This window comes from Boleophthalmus pectinirostris, unplaced genomic scaffold (genome assembly GCF_026225935.1).
Source record: "Boleophthalmus pectinirostris isolate CB_2022bp ecotype Guang Dong unplaced genomic scaffold, ASM2622593v1 HiC_scaffold_22, whole genome shotgun sequence".
Lineage (NCBI taxonomy): Eukaryota > Metazoa > Chordata > Actinopteri > Gobiiformes > Gobiidae > Boleophthalmus > Boleophthalmus pectinirostris.
Window position 1 is genome coordinate 4,329,664 of NW_026571190.1, and position 18,507 is coordinate 4,348,170.

Below are 18,507 nucleotides of genomic sequence, written 5' to 3' on the forward strand. Positions count from 1 at the left end.
ACGGATAGATAGATACATAGATGGATGGATAGATCGATAGATGGATGAATGGATAGATGAATGGGAAGTTTGTCACTGCTGAACTGTATTCTTCATCTTTTCTTTACAGTTAACAGTAAGATTCTGTGCAAGGCTCCGCCCACAAGCCTACATCTCCCACACCACAATTCTCCATGAACATACAAAACATGATACAAGACTTTACACACGACTTCACAAACCTGGTGCGAGGTGCAGTGATGTCATTAGCTGCATGCATACTGACTGTGTCTTAGTGCAGGGAGCAAAGGGAAGGTAGATGCAAAAACAAAAAGTAAAATGTATAAAACATGTTGACACAGTGTGAATATAGTATTTCAGAACAAAAGATAAGATGTTGATGTGCAGGCAGCTCATACCCTGTTATAAAAGTTATAAAAAATAATAATTGTTTTAAAAAGTCTTAATATTTAATCACCTTCTTATTTGTCTGATCCTCTCCAGCCCCATGTCCCATCAGAGCCCTGTTGTCTGCACACTGGCGCCTCCTGCTGTGTCAGGAGCAGAAGAGCAGAGGACACAGAGGTTCTTCTGTGCTTGAAGCACAAAAGAACCTTTTCATGGTGCTGTTCACACAAATGAACCCATTAGGAAATGTGAGTGCTGTGCTAACAGAGCCATGTGTTTGTCCAGCGCTGCTCTGTGGGCTTTAAACCCCACCAGGACAAACATGCACTTTTACCTGTGACTCAACAATCCAGACAATATGTGAGTATTTTTGTGGCTCCAGAAAGATGGATTTAAATAATGGATTAATGAAACAAACGTGAAAGAAGCAAAATACAACTGCAGGTGTGTTTCTGATGACAACAGTGCAACATTTTTTTATTCATTCATTTTTTAAACACGTCTTTCAAGACTCTCAAAGTCCTTCACACAGCATCACAGCATTGTTCATGCACTAAACACTCAGTGGTGCAAACTGTTACTGTAGCCACAGCTGCCCTGGAGCAGTAGTGTTTAGTTAAAGATGTGTTCAGATGTTGTGTGTCCCTCAGTCGTCCTGGTGTGTCCTATCACAAAACACTCATAGTATACAATAGTAACAGTAGTATACAGTAGTATACAGTAGTATACAGTAGTATACAGTAGTATACAGTAGTATACAGTAGTATACAGTAGTATACAGTAGTATACAGTAATATACAGTAGTATACAGTAGTATACAGTAATATACAGTAATATACAGTAGTATACAGTAGTATACAATAGTAAACAGTAGTATACAGTAGTATACAGTAGTATACAGTAATATACAGTAATATACAGTAGTATACAGTAGTATACAATAGTAAACAGTAGTATACAGTAGTATACAGTAGTATACAATAGTAAACAGTAGTATACAGTAGTAAACAGTAATATACAGTAATATACAGTAGTATACAGTAGTATACAATAGTAAACAGTAGTATACAGTAGTATACAGTAGTATACAATAGTAAACAGTAGTATACAATAGTAAACAGTAATATACAGTAATATACAGTAGTATACAGTAGTATACAATAGTAAACAGTAGTATACAGTAGTATATGTACATGGAGGAGTCCTGACATTTACTCTCAAACAAAAACTTTTTGAATTGAACCTCTTTTTAGACTCAGACAAACTTTATAGATCCACAAGAAAAATGACTTGGACACAATGTAATAACGAAGAGCAATGAAATTCAAAAGAGACCAGAAAATATGATCAATTAAAGGAGCAAAAAGCATTATAGTTTTGACATTTACTCATTATACTCTCTGGGGATAAAGGCACCAACCACACAAGCACACAAACACACAACCACACAACCACACAAGCACACAACACACACACACCACACACACACACACACACAAGCACACAACCACACAACCAACACACACCACAACACACACACACACCACACAACTTACACAAGCACACAACCACACAACCACACACACACCACACAACACACAAGCACAACAACCACACAACCACCACACACCACACAACCACACAACAACACAACCACACAACCACACAGTTACACAACCACACAAGCACACAACCACACAACCACACAACACACAACAACACAACCACACACACACACAACACACAAACACACAACCACACACACACACACAACCACACACCACACAACCACACAACCACACACACACACAACACACAACACACACAACCACACAACCACACATTACACAACCACACAACCACACAACCACACAACCACACAACCACACAACCACACACACACAACCACACAACCACACAAACACACAAACACACAAGCACACAACCACACAACCACACAACCACACAAACACACAACACAACCACACAACCACACAGTTACACAACCACACAAGCACACAAGCACACAACCACACAACCACACAACCACACAACCACACAACCACACAACCACACAAACACACAACCACACAACCACACAACCACACACACTTACACAAGCACACAACCACACAACACACACACAACCACACAACACAACACACAACCACACAACCACACAACCACACACTTACACAAGCACACAACCACACAACCACACACCACACACACACACCACACAACCACACAACCACACACTTACACAACCACACAACACACAACCACACAACCACACAACACACAACACACAACACACAACCACACAACACACACAACACACAACAACACAACCACACAAGCACACAACCACACAACCACACAACCACACAACCACACAACCACACAGTTACACAAGCACACAACCACACAACAACACAAGCACACAACCACACAACCACACAACCACACAGTTACACAACCACACAACCACACAGTTACACAAGCACACAACACACACACACAGTTACACAACCACACAACCACACACACACAACACACAGTTACACAACCACACAACCACACAACCACACAGTTACACAAGCACACAACCACACAACACACAACACACAACCACACAACAACACAGTTACACAACCACACAAGCACACAAGCACACAACCACACAGTTACACAACACACACACAAGCACACAACACAAACACACAAACCACACACACACACACACACCACACAAACCACACAGTTACACAACCACACACAACCACAACAACCACACAGTTACACAAGCACACAACCACACAGTTACACAAACACACAACCACACAACCACACAACACACACAGTTACACACACACACACTGTCACCATGTTTAATTCATGAGGTTCCATTAACCTGGGAGGCGACCAGGGACGTGCCGGGAGAGTAACCCAGAAGAGAGCGCACCGTTCTGGGCCTCACACTCTGCCCTTGGCCCTGGGAGGACACCGCAAAGATCCTGTATGCAGACAAGAGCGCTCACTACCACAGGCTGCTCTAAAAATAGCACATCAGAGAGAGCGGAGGAGGACACAGTCACACAGGTGCAGCAGTCTGACTCTCAAAGGGTTAACTCCTCTCTCTGACCTGATTGGTCACTCCCTAAACCCGAGCACCTGCACAAACCATGAGCCAGTGCTAGTGCAGCCTCTGCAGCTCATGAGGGCCTTCTGGAGGTAGTTTTAGTGCACACTTGGTACATTCTCAGCTTTGTGGTCAAAAATGTCTAAAACAGATTGTGTTCTGCTCCAGTGACCTCTGAAATCACACAAGACTGTCCTGATCGCAGCAAATCATCCATCCATCCATCCATTTTCGTCCGCTTATCCGGGGCTGGGTCACGGGGGCAGCAGCCTAAGCAGGGACTCCCAGACTTCCTTCACCCCAGACACGTCCTCCAGCTCCTCCGGGGGGACCCCGAGGCGTTCCCAGGCCAGCCGAGAGACATAGTCCCTCCAGCGTGTCCTGGGTCTTACCCGGGGCCTCCTCCTGGTGGGACATGCCCGGAACACCTCCCGAGGGAGGCGCCCAGGAGGCATCCGGAACAGATGCATGAGCCACCTCAACTGGCTCCTCTTGACGTGGAGGAGCAGCGGCTCTATACTCCGAGCTCCTCCCGTGTGACTGAGCTCCTCACCCTATCTCTAAGGGAGCGCCCAGCCACCCTGTGGAGGAAACTCATTTCAAGCGCTTGTATCCGCGATCTCGTCCTTTCGGTCACTTACCCAGAGCTCATGACCATAGGTGAGAGTAGGAACGAAGACTGACCAGTAAATCGAGAGCTTCGCCTTTCGGCTCAGCTCCCTCTTCACCACAACGGTCCGATACAGCGACCGCATCACTGCCGAAGCTGCACCAATCTGCCTGTCAATCTCACGTTCCGTCCTTCCCTCACTCGTGAACAAGACCCTGAGATACTTGAACTCCTCCACTTGAGGCAAAGACTCTCCACCCACCCGGAGAGGGCAAGCCACCTTTTTCCGGTCGAGAACCATGGCCTCAGACTTAGAAGAGCTGATCTTCATCCCAGCCGCTTCACACTCGGCTGCAAACCGCCCCAGTGCACATTGCAGGTCCTGGTTCAATGAAGCCAACAGGACAACATCATCTGCAAACAGCAGAGATGAAATCCTGTGGTCCCCAAACCGGACACCCTTCAGCCCCTGACTGCGCCTAGAAATTCTGTCCATAAACACAATGAACAGAACCGGTGACAAAGGGCAGCCCTGGTGGAGTCCAACATGCACCGGGAACAGGTCTGACTTACTGCCGGCAATGCGAACACAGCTCCTGCTCCGGTCATACAGGGGACCTTAGACGGACAGCCCTTAGCAAAGGGCCCCGGACCCCATACTCCCAGAGCACCCCCCACAGGACACCACGAGGGACACGGTCGAATGCCTTCTCCAGATCCACAAAACACATGTGGACTGGTTGGGCAAACTCCCATGAACCCTCGAGCACCCGATGGGAGAGTGTAGAGCTGGTCCAGTGTTCCACGGCCAGGACGAAAACCACACTGCTCCTCCTGAATCTGAGGTTCGACTATCAGCCGGATTCTCCTCTCCAGTACCCTGGCATAGACCTTACCGGGGAGGCTGAGGAGTGTGATCCCCCTATAGTTGGAGCACACCCTCCGGTCCCCCTTCTTATACAGAGGGACCACCACCCCGGTTTGCCAGTCCAGAGGTACTGTCCCCGACCACCACGCGACGTTAAAGAGGCGTGTCAGCCAAGACAGCCCCACAACATCCAGAGACTTAAGGTACTCAGGACGGATCTCATCCAACCCCGGAGCCTTGCCACCAAGGAGCTTGCCAACCACCTCAGTGACTTCAGCCAGGGTGATGGATGAGTCCGCCTCCGAGTCCCCAGCCTCGGCCTCCTCCTCGGAAGACGTGACGGTGGGATTGAGGAGATCCTCAAAGTATTCCTTCCACCGCCGGACAACGTCCCCAGTCGAGGTCAGCAGCTCTCCCCCCGCACTGTAAACAGTGTTGGCGAAGAACTGCTTCCCCCTCCTGAGGCGCCGGATGGTTTGCCAGAATCTCCTTGAGGCCGTCCGATAGTCCTTCTCCATGGCCTCCCCGAACTCCTCCCAGCTCCGAGTTTTTGCCTCCGCAACCGCGCGGGCTGCAGCACGCTTGGCCCGCCGGTACCCGTCAGCTGCTTCAGGAGTCCCCCGAGCCAGCAAGGCCCGATAGGACTCCTTCTTCAGCTTGACGGCATCCCTTACTTCCGGTGTCCACCACCGGGTTCGGGATTGCCGCCGCGACAGGCACCACAGACCTTACGCCCACAGCTACGAGCAGCTGCATTGACAATAGAGGCCGAGAATGAAGCCCACTCGGACTCCATATCTCCAGCCTCCCCCGGAATCCGGGAGAAGTCCTCCAGGAGGTGCGAGTTGAATTCCCATCTGACAGAGGGCTCCGCCAGACGTTCCCAACAGACCCTCACTACACGCTTGGGCCTGCCAGGTCTTTCCGGCTTCCTCCTCCGCCAGCGAACCCAACTCACAACCAGGTGGTGATCAGTTGACAGCTCAGCCCCTCTCTTCACCCGAGTGTCCAAGACACGCGGCCGGAGATCAGATGAAACGACTACAAAGTCGATCATCGACCTCCGGCCTAGGGTGTCCTGGTGCCACGTGCACTTATGAACACCCTTGTGCTCGAACATGGTGTTCGTTATGGACAAACTGTGACTAGCACAGAAGTCCAATAACAAAACACCACTCGGGTTCAGATCAGGGAGGCCGTTCCTCCCAATCACCCCTCTCCAACTGTCACTGTCGTTGCCCACGTGGGCGTCGAAGTCCCCCAGGAGAACAACGGAGTCCCCAGTTGGTGCACTGTCTAGTACCCCTCCCAGGGACTCCAAGAAGGCCGGGTACTCTGCACTGCTGTTCGGCCCGTAGGCCGACACCACAGTGAGAGACCTGTCCCCGACCCGAAGGCGCAGGGACGCGACCCTCTCGTTCACCGGGGTGAACTCCAACACACAGCGGCTGAGCTGTGGGGCAATGAGCAGGCCCACACCAGCCCGCCGCCGCTCCCCGCGGCCAACGCCAGAGAAATGGAGAGTCCAGCCCCTCTCAAGGAGTTGGGTTCCAGAGCCCAAACTGTGCGTGGAGGTGAGGCCGACTATATCTAGTCGGTAACGCTCAACCTCCCGCACAAGCTCAGGCTCCTTCCCCCCCAGCGAGGTGACATTCCATGTCCCCAGAGCTAGTCTCCATGTCCGGAGATCCGGTCGTCGAGGCCCCCGCCGTCGACTGCCGCCCAGATCTCTCTGCACCGGCCCCATATGGCTCCTCCCGCGGGTGGTGGGCCCACGTGAGGACGGCCCCACGTCGCTCCTTCGGGCTAAGCCCGGCCGGGCCCCGTGGGGGGAGGCTCGGCCACCAGGCGCTCGCTGACGAGCACCCACCCTGGCTCCAGGGTGAGGCCCCCGGTGATGCCAATCCGGGCGACGTAACTGGCCTCTGTGTGTAACTCATCATGTGGGGCTTCTGAACCGTTCTTCGTCTGACCCGTCGCCCCGGACCTGTTTGCCTTGGGTGACCCTACCAGGGGCATGAAGCCCCCGACAACATAGCTCCCGGATCATTCGGGCACTCAAACCCCTCCACCACGATAAGGTGACGGTTCAAGGAGGGCACAGCAAATCAATCAATCACTTTTTTTAAGCTCAAAATCCACAAATTTAAGATCAAATGTAAACTAAAAATGTTAGGGAAAAAAGTGTAAAAACTGCTCAGTGTGCTAGCGAAGTCAGCCCCAGGAGCAGCCGACCACAACCACTGTAACCACGAAGAACACCTCCACACCCTGAACCTCCTCCTCCTCCTCACTTTCCCCTTTAGTCTCTGAACATCTCTGACCATCTCTGACCATCTCCAACTTCTCTGACCATCTCCAACTTCTCTGACCATCTCAGCATTTGTTTTTTGTGTGTACTCGTCATATCCTTGTATTTGTGACACTCCTCTCTTTTCCTCTTCCTCCTCTTCTCTCTGTCTCTACAGTAAAGTACAGGCTGTAGTTTATGTTTGTCGTCTGGTCATAATACCTACTACTACTACTACTACTACTACTACTACTACTACTACTACTGTTAAAACCATGACTACTACTACTACTACTACTACTACTACTACTACTACTACTACTACTACTACTACTACTACTACTACTACTACTACTACTACTACTACTACTACTACTACTACTACTACTGTTAAAACCACGACTACTACTACTACTACTACTACTACTACTACTACTACTACTACTACTACTACTACTACTACTACTACTACTACTACTACTACTACTACTACTACTACTACTACTACTGTTAAAACCATGACTACTACTACTACTATTATTACTATTACCACTACTACTACTACTACTATTACTTACTACTACTACTACTACTACTACTACTACTACTACTGTTAAAACCACTGACTACTACTACTACTACTACTACTACTACTACTACTACTACTACTACTACTACTATTACTACTACTACCACTACCACTACTACTATTACTACTACTACTACTACTACTACTACTACTATTTCTGATAAACTACTACTACTACTGTTACTACTGCTATTATTACTATTATTACTAATATTTCTTATAAAGTACTAATTGTACTGCTACTACTCGTACTACTACTACTTACTATTGACCACTACTGATATTATTACTACTACTACTGCTGCTGCTACTATTACTACCACTACTACTAGTGTTACTTCTAACTTCTACTACCATTACTACTCCTACTACTACTGTTACTTCTACTGCTACTGCCATTATTACTCCTACTACTACTGATACTTCTACTGCTACTACCATTATTACTCCTACTACTACTGATACTTCTACTGTTACTATCACTAGAATATTTCTTTATCTCAGTCTCAGTTTATGTTCAGGCGTCATGTGAAGCTCAGAACCTCCAGGATTCAGGATTCCCTCCCTGAGCTGCAGAGGCTGAACTAGCACTGACTCATGATGCTGCAGGTGCTGGGGGGTGTATGTGTGTGTGTGTGTGTGTGTGTGTGTGTGTATGTGTGTATGTGTGTGCGCACGAATGCAGCCAAAACAAATACTGACAGTAGGTCCTTGTTTGATGATGTCTGCAACACCTGTCTCTGTCCACTCCACATGTTCTCTCACACACACACACACACACACACACACACACACACACACACACACACACACACACACACACACACACACACACACACACACACACATCCTGATACACACACACTCACGCACACGCACACACACACGCATACTCACTCACACACATCCTGATACACATGCACTAACATGCACGCTCGCTTGCTCGCACGCACACACACATACATCCTGATACACACACACGTACACTCGCACGTACTCTTGCTCACACGCATGCACGCCCACACACACATACACACACTGATATATACACACACACACATATCCTGATATACACACACACCTACACTCACAGACACACATCCACACACTGACACACACTCACACTCACACACATCCTGATATTCACACACACACACCTACACGCACGCACACACACACGCACACACACATTTTTCCTGTGTTAAATTTGTTGCATATATACAAAAAAATAAATCAATCTTATAAACATATGTAACATGAAATGTATATTACAGATTAGAACTGAAGTGTTCTAAGTGAAAGCAGCACTCACACTCACTCGGCGTTCGGCTCTGACTAGAAGTAAATTTGTGGCACCAATCAACAAATATTAAGAAATATTACCAATACAATATAATCAATTATTTAACTGAATGAATAAACTAACAATTAATTAAACTGCTCTTCTGAAGGTTGGTAAATTCTTGTTCTTATCAGTGACCCGTATCTGGAAATAACATCACTGTTCACCAAAGCAAACTGTGGTTTAAGGATATTTATTGACCAAGTTAAACAAAATCATTTAAATATTAAATATACAAATGAGTGTAGATTATTCTAGGATTGGAGATTAGATAAAACTTTGGGAGTTTTCTAAGGTTATGTGTTGAGTCTAAACTGATCAGTGAAGCCCTTCTGTGACACGTGCGCAGAGGACCAGGACAGTGGAGGTTTCAGTCATGGACGTTGTCTCTTTGGAATGTTTTTTGTCCAGCAGAAAAGATAAAAAGCTGCTCTGTGTCTCCATGTTTATCAGTCCTCTCTGGTCAAAGGGCCAAGATGGACTGTTGGGGTCCGGTCGGTGATACCAGTGTGTTTCCTGTCGCTTCAGCGGGGGAAGGCTAAATGATGAAGGTGAAGTCTTGGCTAAAGTCGAGTGGTGGACGAGGAGAGGTCTGTGAAATTCCTTTCACATTTACATTATGAACCATTAACAGTTTCACACAAATCAAAGATCTTCACATGATATTTACAGATCAATATCCAAACAACGTTGACAATATTACCATACAAACAATAAAGATGTTTTTTTATAAACAATATTGGGATTGGTATTATTCCATTTACAATAGTCAGTGAATAAAATAAATGATGCTGAAAAAGGACCTGCTCAGATCTGAACCGGTCTCACTCACAGCTGGGGCCTCTCTCCAGCTCTGCCTCTGGCCCTGACCTGAAACAACAGGACACAGCACAAGAACACGTCACAAAACCAGGACTAAACCAGTTTTAAACCAGCTCTAAACCAGCTCTAAACCAGGACTAAAAAAGGTCTAAAACTGGACTAAAGAAGGTCTAAAGCTGGACTAAAGAAGGTCTAAAGCTGGACTAAAGAAGGTCTAAAGAAGGTTTAAAGAAGGTTTAAAGCTGGACTAAAGAAGGTCTAAAGCTGGACTAAAGAAGGTCTAAAGCTGGACTAAAGAAGGTCTAAAGAAGGTCTAAAGCTGGACTAAAGAAGGTCTAAAGCTGGACTAAAGAAGGTCTAAAGAAGGTCTAAAGCTGGACTAAAGAAGGTCTAAAGCTGGACTAAAGAAGGTCTAAAAAAGGTCTAAAGAAGGTCTAAAGCTGGACTAAAGAAGGTCTAAAGCTGGACTAAAGAAGGTCTAAAGAAGGTCTAAAGCTGGACTAAAGAAGGTCTAAAGCTGGACTAAAGGTCTAAAACTGGACTAAAGAAGGTCTAAAGCTGGACTAAAGAAGGTCTAAAGCTGGACTAAACCAGGACTAAACAGGTCTAAAGTAGGACAAAGCCAGGTCTAAACCCATAATACACCAGGTCTAAACCCGGTCTAAACCCGGTCTAAACTCAGTCTAAACCCGGTCTACAGGTGAGTTACCTTGCAGTAGCAGTAGGACATTGGGAGGATGTACAGGAGCTTCAACAGAAGAATGATCACGACTCTGATGATCAAGTCTGAGTCTGACTCTGCAGCACAAAAGAACCCAGATCAGACCAGGACCAAGACCAGGACCTGGACCAGGATCAAGACCAGAACCAGGTTCTGAGAGGAGAGGCTGTGTGTGTGTGCGTGTGTGTGTGTGTGTGTGTTTGTGTACCTCCCACAAAGAGCTGGAGTGTGTGGCTCTGACAGGTGAGGCTGTGTGTGTGTGTGCGTGCGTGGGTGTGTGTGTGTGCGTGTGTGTGTGTGTGTGTGTGTGTGTGTGGTTGTGTGTACCTCCCACAGAGAGCTGGAGTGTGTGGCTCTGACAGGTGAGGCTGTGTGTGTGTATGTGTGCGTGGGTGTGTGTGCGTGGGTGTGTGTGTGTGCGTGCGTGGGTGTGTGTGCGTGGGTGTGTGTGCGTGTGTGTGTGCGTGTGTGTGCGTGGATGTGTGTGTGCGTGTGTGTGTGCGTGTGTGTGCGTGGATGTGTGTGTGTGTGCGTGTGTGTGTGTGTGCGTGTGTGTGTGTGTGTGTGTGTGTGCGTGTGTGTGCGTGTGTGCGTGTGTGTGTGTGTGTGTGTGTGTGTGTTGTGTGTACCTCCCACAGAGAGCTGGAGTGTGTGGCTCTGACAGGTGAGGCTGTGTGTGTGTGTGCGTGTGTGTGTGTGTGTGCGTGTGTGTGTGCGTGTGTGTGTGTGTGTGTGTGCGTGTGTGTGTGTGTGTGTGTGTGTGTGTGTGTGTGTGTGTGTGTGTGTGTGTGTGTGTGTGTGTGTGTGTGTGTGTACCTCCCACAGAGAGCTGGAGTGTGTGGCTCTGACAGGTGAGGCTGTGTGTGTGTGTGTATGTGTGTGTGTGTGTGTGTGTGTGTGTGTGTGTGTGCGTGTGTGTGTGTGTGTGTGTGTGTGTACCTCCCACAGAGAGCTGGAGTGTGTGGCTCTGACAGGTGAGGCTGTGTGTGTGTGTGTGTGTGTGTGTGTGTGTGTGTGTGTGTGTGTGTGTGTGTGTGTGTGTGTGTGTGTGTGTGTGTGTGTGTGCGTGTGTGCGTGTGTGTGCGTGTGTGCGTGTGTGGTTGTGTGTACCTCCCACAGAGAGCTGGAGTGTGTGGCTCTGACAGGTGAGGCTGTGTGTGTGTGTGTGTGTGTGTGTGTGTGTGTGTGTGTGTGTGTGTGTGTGTGTGTGTGTGTGTGTGCGTGTGTGTGCGTGTGTGCGTGTGTGCGTGTGTGCGTGTGTGTGTGTGGTTGTGTGTACCTCCCACAGAGAGCTGGAGTGTGTGGCTCTGACAGGTGAGGCTGTGTGTGCGTGTGTGCGTGTGTGCGTGTGTGTGTGTGTGTGTGTGTGTGTGTGTGTGTGTGTGTGTGTGTGTGTGTGTGTGTGTGTGTGTGTGTGTGTGTGTGTGTGTGTACCTCCCACAGAGAGCTGGAGTGTGTGGCTCTGAGAGGAGAGGCTGTGGTTGAACACCTGCAGGAGGTAAACACAGGTGTAGTTTCCTTCGTGGGCGTGGCCAGTGTCAGAGAACAGGAAGTGGGCGGAGTGATTGACGGCGGGCAGGGTGCGGTTCTGATCGGGGGGCGCGGCGGGAGAGAGGAGCCGGAAGGAGCCTCCTGGGTACTGTGGCTCCACGGAACATTTGACCCTGAACTTTGAGCCCAGCTGCACCCGCACCCCCTGAGGCTGGAGCTCAGACGCCCCGTCAAACACAGACACAGAGATGATTGGACGATTGAGTAAGTCTGTGGAGACACATGACTGGACAGATGAGTGTGTGGAGACGAGTGTGTGTGTGACCTGCAGCAGATACAATCCAGATAATGTGTGTACTAAAAGTCCTTTGGTTTTATCAAACACACTTGAGAGTTTTGCCCTGGCTGATGCTACGACTCTTAACAAACTCATTTTACAATTCAAACCAGCCACTTGTTTTTAGATCATATTCCTACATCCCTTTTTAAATCAGTTTTTAATTTGTTAGCCCAAGAAGTTCTTAGCATTGTAAATGTTTCCCTGCAGTCAGGATTTTTCCTACTCCACGCAAAACTGCCGTGGTCAAACCTTTGCTCAAAAAGGACAACCTGGAACTCTCCCTGCTCAGCATCTACACACCCACATCCAATCTGCCATTTTTAAGCAAAATTCTGAAGAAAAATGTTAATGAAGTTAATGATTTTATGATTTCCAACAATATTTTTTTAATGTATCAATCAGGTTTTAGAGTTCACCACAGCACAGTGACTGCATTAGTAAAGATCTTTGAAGATATAAGATCCAACATGGACAAAAAGAATGTGTCAGTCCTGGTGCTGTTGGATCTGACAGCAGCGTTTGACACAGCGGACCACTGTATTTTTTTTTATTATTATTATTTTTATTTATGTTAGTCTTGGGGAGCAGTTCTCTGCAAAATGTAAAATAGAGTGTAGTGTTCCCCAAAGCTCAAGGTCTTTAGGTCCTGGATGGCAGCAAACTTCCTGCAGCTCAACCAGGGCAAAACTGAGGTTTGAATTATTGGTCCTGAAACTCAGAGAGAGAGACTCAAAACTCAGCTCCAAACCTCCTCACTGAAGCCTGTGAGAGGGTCAGAAGTTTAGGAGTTACTCTGGAAAGTGATCTTAGCTTTGAGCCACACATCAGGTCCATCACTGAGTGGATTTATCATCTAAATGCTTTTATTACAAACCGTGTTGATTACTGTAATGCTCTCCTTTCTGCTCTTCCAAACAAAACTGCAGCTCCACTACAGCTCCTCCAAAACTCTGCAGCTGCTGACGAGGACCAGGAAGAGAGAGCACATCACCTCAGTACTGACGTCTGTGCACTGGCTTCTGTGAGCTTCAGGAGAGATTTTAAAGTGCTTTTATTGGTTTATAAAGCTCTTAATGGTCTTAGTCTTATTTATTTATCTGATCTGTTTTTATCAAAAGCCTCTCGGACTCTCAGGTCCTCAGGTCTCGTCTTTTAACTGTCCCAGAGACTCTAAACTAAAACTCACGCTGAGGCGACATTCAGTTTTTACGGCTCCCTGTTGCTGTTGTTTTTAATCATTGTAATTTTTCTGTTGCATGTGAAGCACTTTGTGCTACATTTCAAATGTATGAAAAGTGCTATACAAATAAAGTTTGATTTTGTGTGTGTGTACGTGCGTGTGTGCATGTGTGATGCAGAAGAGATTAGACGTCACACATTTTACACCTGACACTCCTCTGGAACAACTAGAAAAAAACTATTTGAGAGACATAAAAATGGAAGATCAGACTTTTACCTGAACACGTCACCTCCACACCCCAGGAAGAGGAGGAGGAGGAACCAAAGACACATCCTCTCACTGAAGACTTCTTCACACAGTCAGATAAGACCAACCACACAGGACGGTGTGGAAAATCATCTCTACGTTCTCCGTGAAGAGCAGAGCCACAGTCCAGGGCTCTGCACACAGCAGCTGCAGCCTCCTGGTCCCAGTGCCTAAAGGGCAAGTCCACCCGTCTCCACTCTCCTCTGAGACTCACCTCCACAGTCCCAGCACAGCGACTGGCTCCTCCCACCAGCCTGAGCTCTGAACAGACAAGAGACAGTGAAGCCCTGCCCCCTTTACCTGAGCAGTGAGGCCCCGCCCCTTTACCTGAGCAGGTGAGGTTGACAGTGGCTCCAGAGGAGCAGGTCCTTGAGTTGGAGCGGGGACAGTCCATCAGAGCAGACTCATGGCCCTCACAGTGGAACGTCTGCCCCAGAGGAGAGAGCGCCCCCTGGAGGAGAGAAGGAGCCCCACAGCCCAGCTCCCTGCACAGCACCTCTGCCCCCCGCTGGTCCAAGTCCCCGTCACAGACCCCGGTCCAGGACCCGTCCCAGATCTGCACTGATCCTGAACACAGACCGGACCCCGAGACCAACCGCACCGAGTCTGTGAACACACATGTGACATCATCACTCTGAACCAACAGGACACACACGTGTGTGACATCATCACTCTGAACCAATAGGACGCACACATGTGTGACATCACTCTGAACCAATAGGACGCACACATGTGTGACATCATCACTCTGAACCAATAGGACGCACACATGTGTGACATCATCACTCTGAACCAATAGGACGCACACATGTGTGACATCATCACTCTGAACCAATAGGACGCACACATGTGTGACATCATCACTCTGAACCAATAGGACGCACACATGTGTGACATCACTGCTGTAGTGCACATGTACATCTGTGGTAAATATATTACTGTTGTGAGGTGTGTGTGTGTGCGTGCGTGCGTGTGCAGTGTCTAATGTTCTGATTTTGATTTAAATAAAACTCTCTCTCTCTGTCTCTGTCTCTCTCTCTCTCTCTCTCTCTCTCTCTCTCTCTGTCTCTCTCTCTCTCTCTCTCTCTGTTTCTCACTGAGTATCTCATTCTTTATATAAGAGACATAAAAATGGAAGATCAGACTTTTACCTGAACACGTCACCTCCACCCCCCAGGAAGAGGAGGAGGAGGAACCAAAGACACATCCTCTCACTGAAGACTTCTTCACACAGTCAAAGGAGATCTCCCACACAGGACGGTGTGGAAAATCATCTCTACGTTCTCCATGAAGAGCAGAGCCACAGTCCAGGGCTCTGCACACAGCAGCTGTGTCCTCCTGGTCCCAGAATCCAAAGCGTCCCTCCACCCGTCTCCACTCTCCTCTGAGACTCACCTCCACAGTCCCAGCACAGCGACTGGCTCCTCCCACCAGCCTGAGCTCTGAACAAACAAGAGAGAGTGAAGCCCCACCCCCTTTACCTGAGCAGTAACGCCCCGCCCCTTTATCTGAGCAGTGAAACCCCGCCCCTTTACCTGAGCACTGAAGCCCGGCCCTCTACCTGAGCAGTGAAGCCCCGCCCCTTTACCTGAGCAGTGAAACCCCGCCCCTTTACCTGAGCAGTGAGGCCCCGCCCCTTTACCTGAGCAGTGAAACCCCGCCCCTTTACCTGAGCAGTGAGGCCCCGCCCCTTTACCTGAGCAGTGAGGCCCCGCCCCTTTACCTGAGCAGTGAAACCCCGCCCCTTTACCTGAGCAGATGAGGTTGACAGTGGCTCCAGAGGAGCAGGTCCTTGAGTTGGAGCGGGGACAGTCCATCAGAGCAGACTCATGGCCCTCACAGTAGAACGTCTGTCCCAGAGGAGAGAGCGCCCCCTGGAGGAGAGAAGGAGCCCCACAGCCCAGCTCCCTGCACAGCACCTCTGCCCCCCGCTGGTCCAAGTCCCCGTCACAGACCCCGGTCCAGGACCCGTCCCAGATCTGCACTGATCCTGAACACAGACCGGACCCCGAGACCAACCGCACCGAGTCTGTGAACACACATGTGACATCATCACTCTGAACCAATAGGACACACACGTGTGTGACATCATCACTCTGAACCAATAGGACGCACACATGTGTGACATCATCACTCTGAGCCAATAGGACGCACACATGTGTGACATCATCAGTCTTAGCCAATAGGACGCACACATGTGTGACATCATCACTCTGAACCAATAGGACGCACACATGTGTGACATCATCACTCTGAACCAATAGGACGCACACATGTGTGACATCATCACTCTGAACCAATAGGACGCACACATGTGTGACATCATCACTCTGAACCAATAGGACGCACACATGTGTGACATCATCACTCTGAACCAATAGGACGCACACATGTGTGACATCATCACTCTGAACCAATAGGACGCACACATGTGTGACATCACTCTGAACCAATAGGACGCACACATGTGTGACATCATCACTCTGAACCAATAGGACGCACACACATGTGTGACATCACTCTGAACCAATAGGACGCACACATGTGTGACATCATCACTCTAAACCAATAGGACGCACACACATGTAACATCATCACTCTGAACCAATAGGACGCACACATGTGTGACATCATCACTCTGAACCAATAGGACGCACACATGTGTGACATCATCACTCTGAACCAATAGGACGCACACATGTGTGACATCATCACTCTGAACCAATAGGACGCACACATGTGTGACATCACTCTGAGCCAATAGGACGCACACATGTGTGACATCACTGCTGTAGTGCACATATACATCAGTTCTATTGTTCTGATTTTGATTTAAATAAAACAAGAAACCACAACTTCACAAGTTCAACACAAAACCTGCTCTCTCTCTCTCTCTCTCTCTCTCTCGCTCTCTCTCTCTCTCTCTCTCGTGTGGGGTGTGTGTGTGTGTGTGTGTGTGTGTGTGTGATACAATCTCAGGCTGATCTAACCTCTGCTTGGACGTCACACATTTTACACCTGACACTCCTCTGGAACAACTAGAAAAAACATCTTAGACATAAAAATGTAAGATCAGACTTTTACCTGAACACGTCACCTTCAGACCCGAGGAAGACAAGTCTGTACCAAAGACACATCCTGTCACTGAAGACTTCTTCACACAGTCAGATAAGACCAACCACACAGGACGGTGTGGAAAATCATCTCTATGTTCTCCATAAAGAGCAGAGCCACAGTCCAGGGCTCTGCACACAGCAGCTGCAGCCTCCTGGTCCCAGAATCCAAAGCGTCCCTCCACTCGTCTCCACTCTCCTCTGAGACTCACCTCCACAGTCCCAGCACAGCGACTGGCTCCTCCCACCAGCCTGAGCTCTGAACAAACAAGAGAGAGTGAAGCCCCGCCCCCTTTACCTGAGCAGTAACGCCCCGCCCCCTTTACCTGAGCAGTAACGCCCCGCCCCTTTACCTGAGCAGGTGAGGTTGACAGTGGCTCCAGAGGAGCAGGTCCTTGAGTTGGAGCGGGGACAGTCCATCAGAGCAGACTCATGGCCCTCACAGTGGAACGTCTGCCCCAGAGGAGAGAGCGCCCCCTGGAGGAGAGAAGGAGCCCCACAGCCCAGCTCCCTGCACAGCACCTCTGCCCCCCGCTGGTCCAAGTCCCCGTCACAGACCCCGGTCCAGGACCCGTCCCAGATCTGCACTGATCCTGAACACAGACCGGACCCCGAGACCAACCGCACCGAGTCTGTGAACACACATGTGACATCATCACTCTGAACCAATAGGACGCACACATGTGTGACATCATCACTCTGAACCAATAGGACGCACACATGTGTGACATCATCAGTCTTAGCCAATAGGAGTGTAGTTGTTACCTGAACACTTGAGCTGCAGACTTTTGTCTGAGGGAGATGTTCCAGTCCTAAAGCAGCTGCTCAGAGATGTTTCTTCACAGTCACGAGAAACAGTCATGACTTTTCTCTCTGGGCCTGTTTTACCCTCCACAGACAGAGCAGTGCCACAGTCTAGCACCGAGCACAATCTGGCCCCAAACCCAAGAGTCACAGGTGATGGATGCACTGTAGTCCAGTTTAGACCTGACCTCTGAAACTCCAGCTCCCCCTCACAGCGACTGGCTCCTCCCACCAGCCTCACACTGAAAGAGTCTGCAGAGAGAAGACGCACACTGGTCATTTACGCACACACACACGCGCACACACACACACTTCACCTACATGCACACACACACACACACACTTCTCTCAGTGAGGAGGTGAGGAGTGTGTTGCTGAGTGGTTATTACCTATTGAGCTGTTGTTTTCTGCCAGGACCCCTGCACACAGGACCCCTGCACACAGGACCCCTGCACACAGAGTTCATGTTACAAAATGGCATGTGTTGAAGGTGTGCGCTGTT

General features: G+C 48.7%; 1 protein-coding gene across 1 annotated transcript; it reads right to left on the bottom strand.

The window, feature by feature from the left end:
- Positions 1 to 461: 461 nt before the first annotated feature.
- On the bottom strand, positions 462 to 18,285 carry LOC129410299 (antigen WC1.1-like). Its single transcript, XM_055157996.1, has 11 exons — positions 18,194 to 18,285; positions 17,967 to 18,133; positions 17,555 to 17,833; positions 17,173 to 17,460; positions 15,839 to 16,117; positions 15,240 to 15,530; positions 14,416 to 14,694; positions 14,059 to 14,349; positions 12,206 to 12,532; positions 10,760 to 10,848; positions 462 to 605 (listed from the first exon to the last, which is right to left on the bottom strand). Exons 1-11 carry the CDS (start codon positions 18,283 to 18,285, stop codon positions 462 to 464), a joined length of 2,526 nt encoding a protein of 841 aa, XP_055013971.1.
- Between the last annotated feature and the right edge of the window lie 222 nt (positions 18,286 to 18,507).

Coding starts and splice junctions, on each gene's coding strand:
- LOC129410299 (XM_055157996.1), bottom strand. CDS start 18,285: ATGACCAGTGTGCGTCTTCTCTCTGCAGACTCTTTCAGTGTGAGGCTG. Junction 14,350..14,415: donor TGTCAACCTCACCTGCTCAG/GTAAAGGGGCGG, acceptor TTGTCTGTTCAG/AGCTCAGGCTGGTGGGAGGA. Junction 606..10,759: donor TGTCCTACTGCTACTGCAAG/GTAACTCACCTG, acceptor TTGTGTGAACAG/CACCATGAAAAGGTTCTTTT.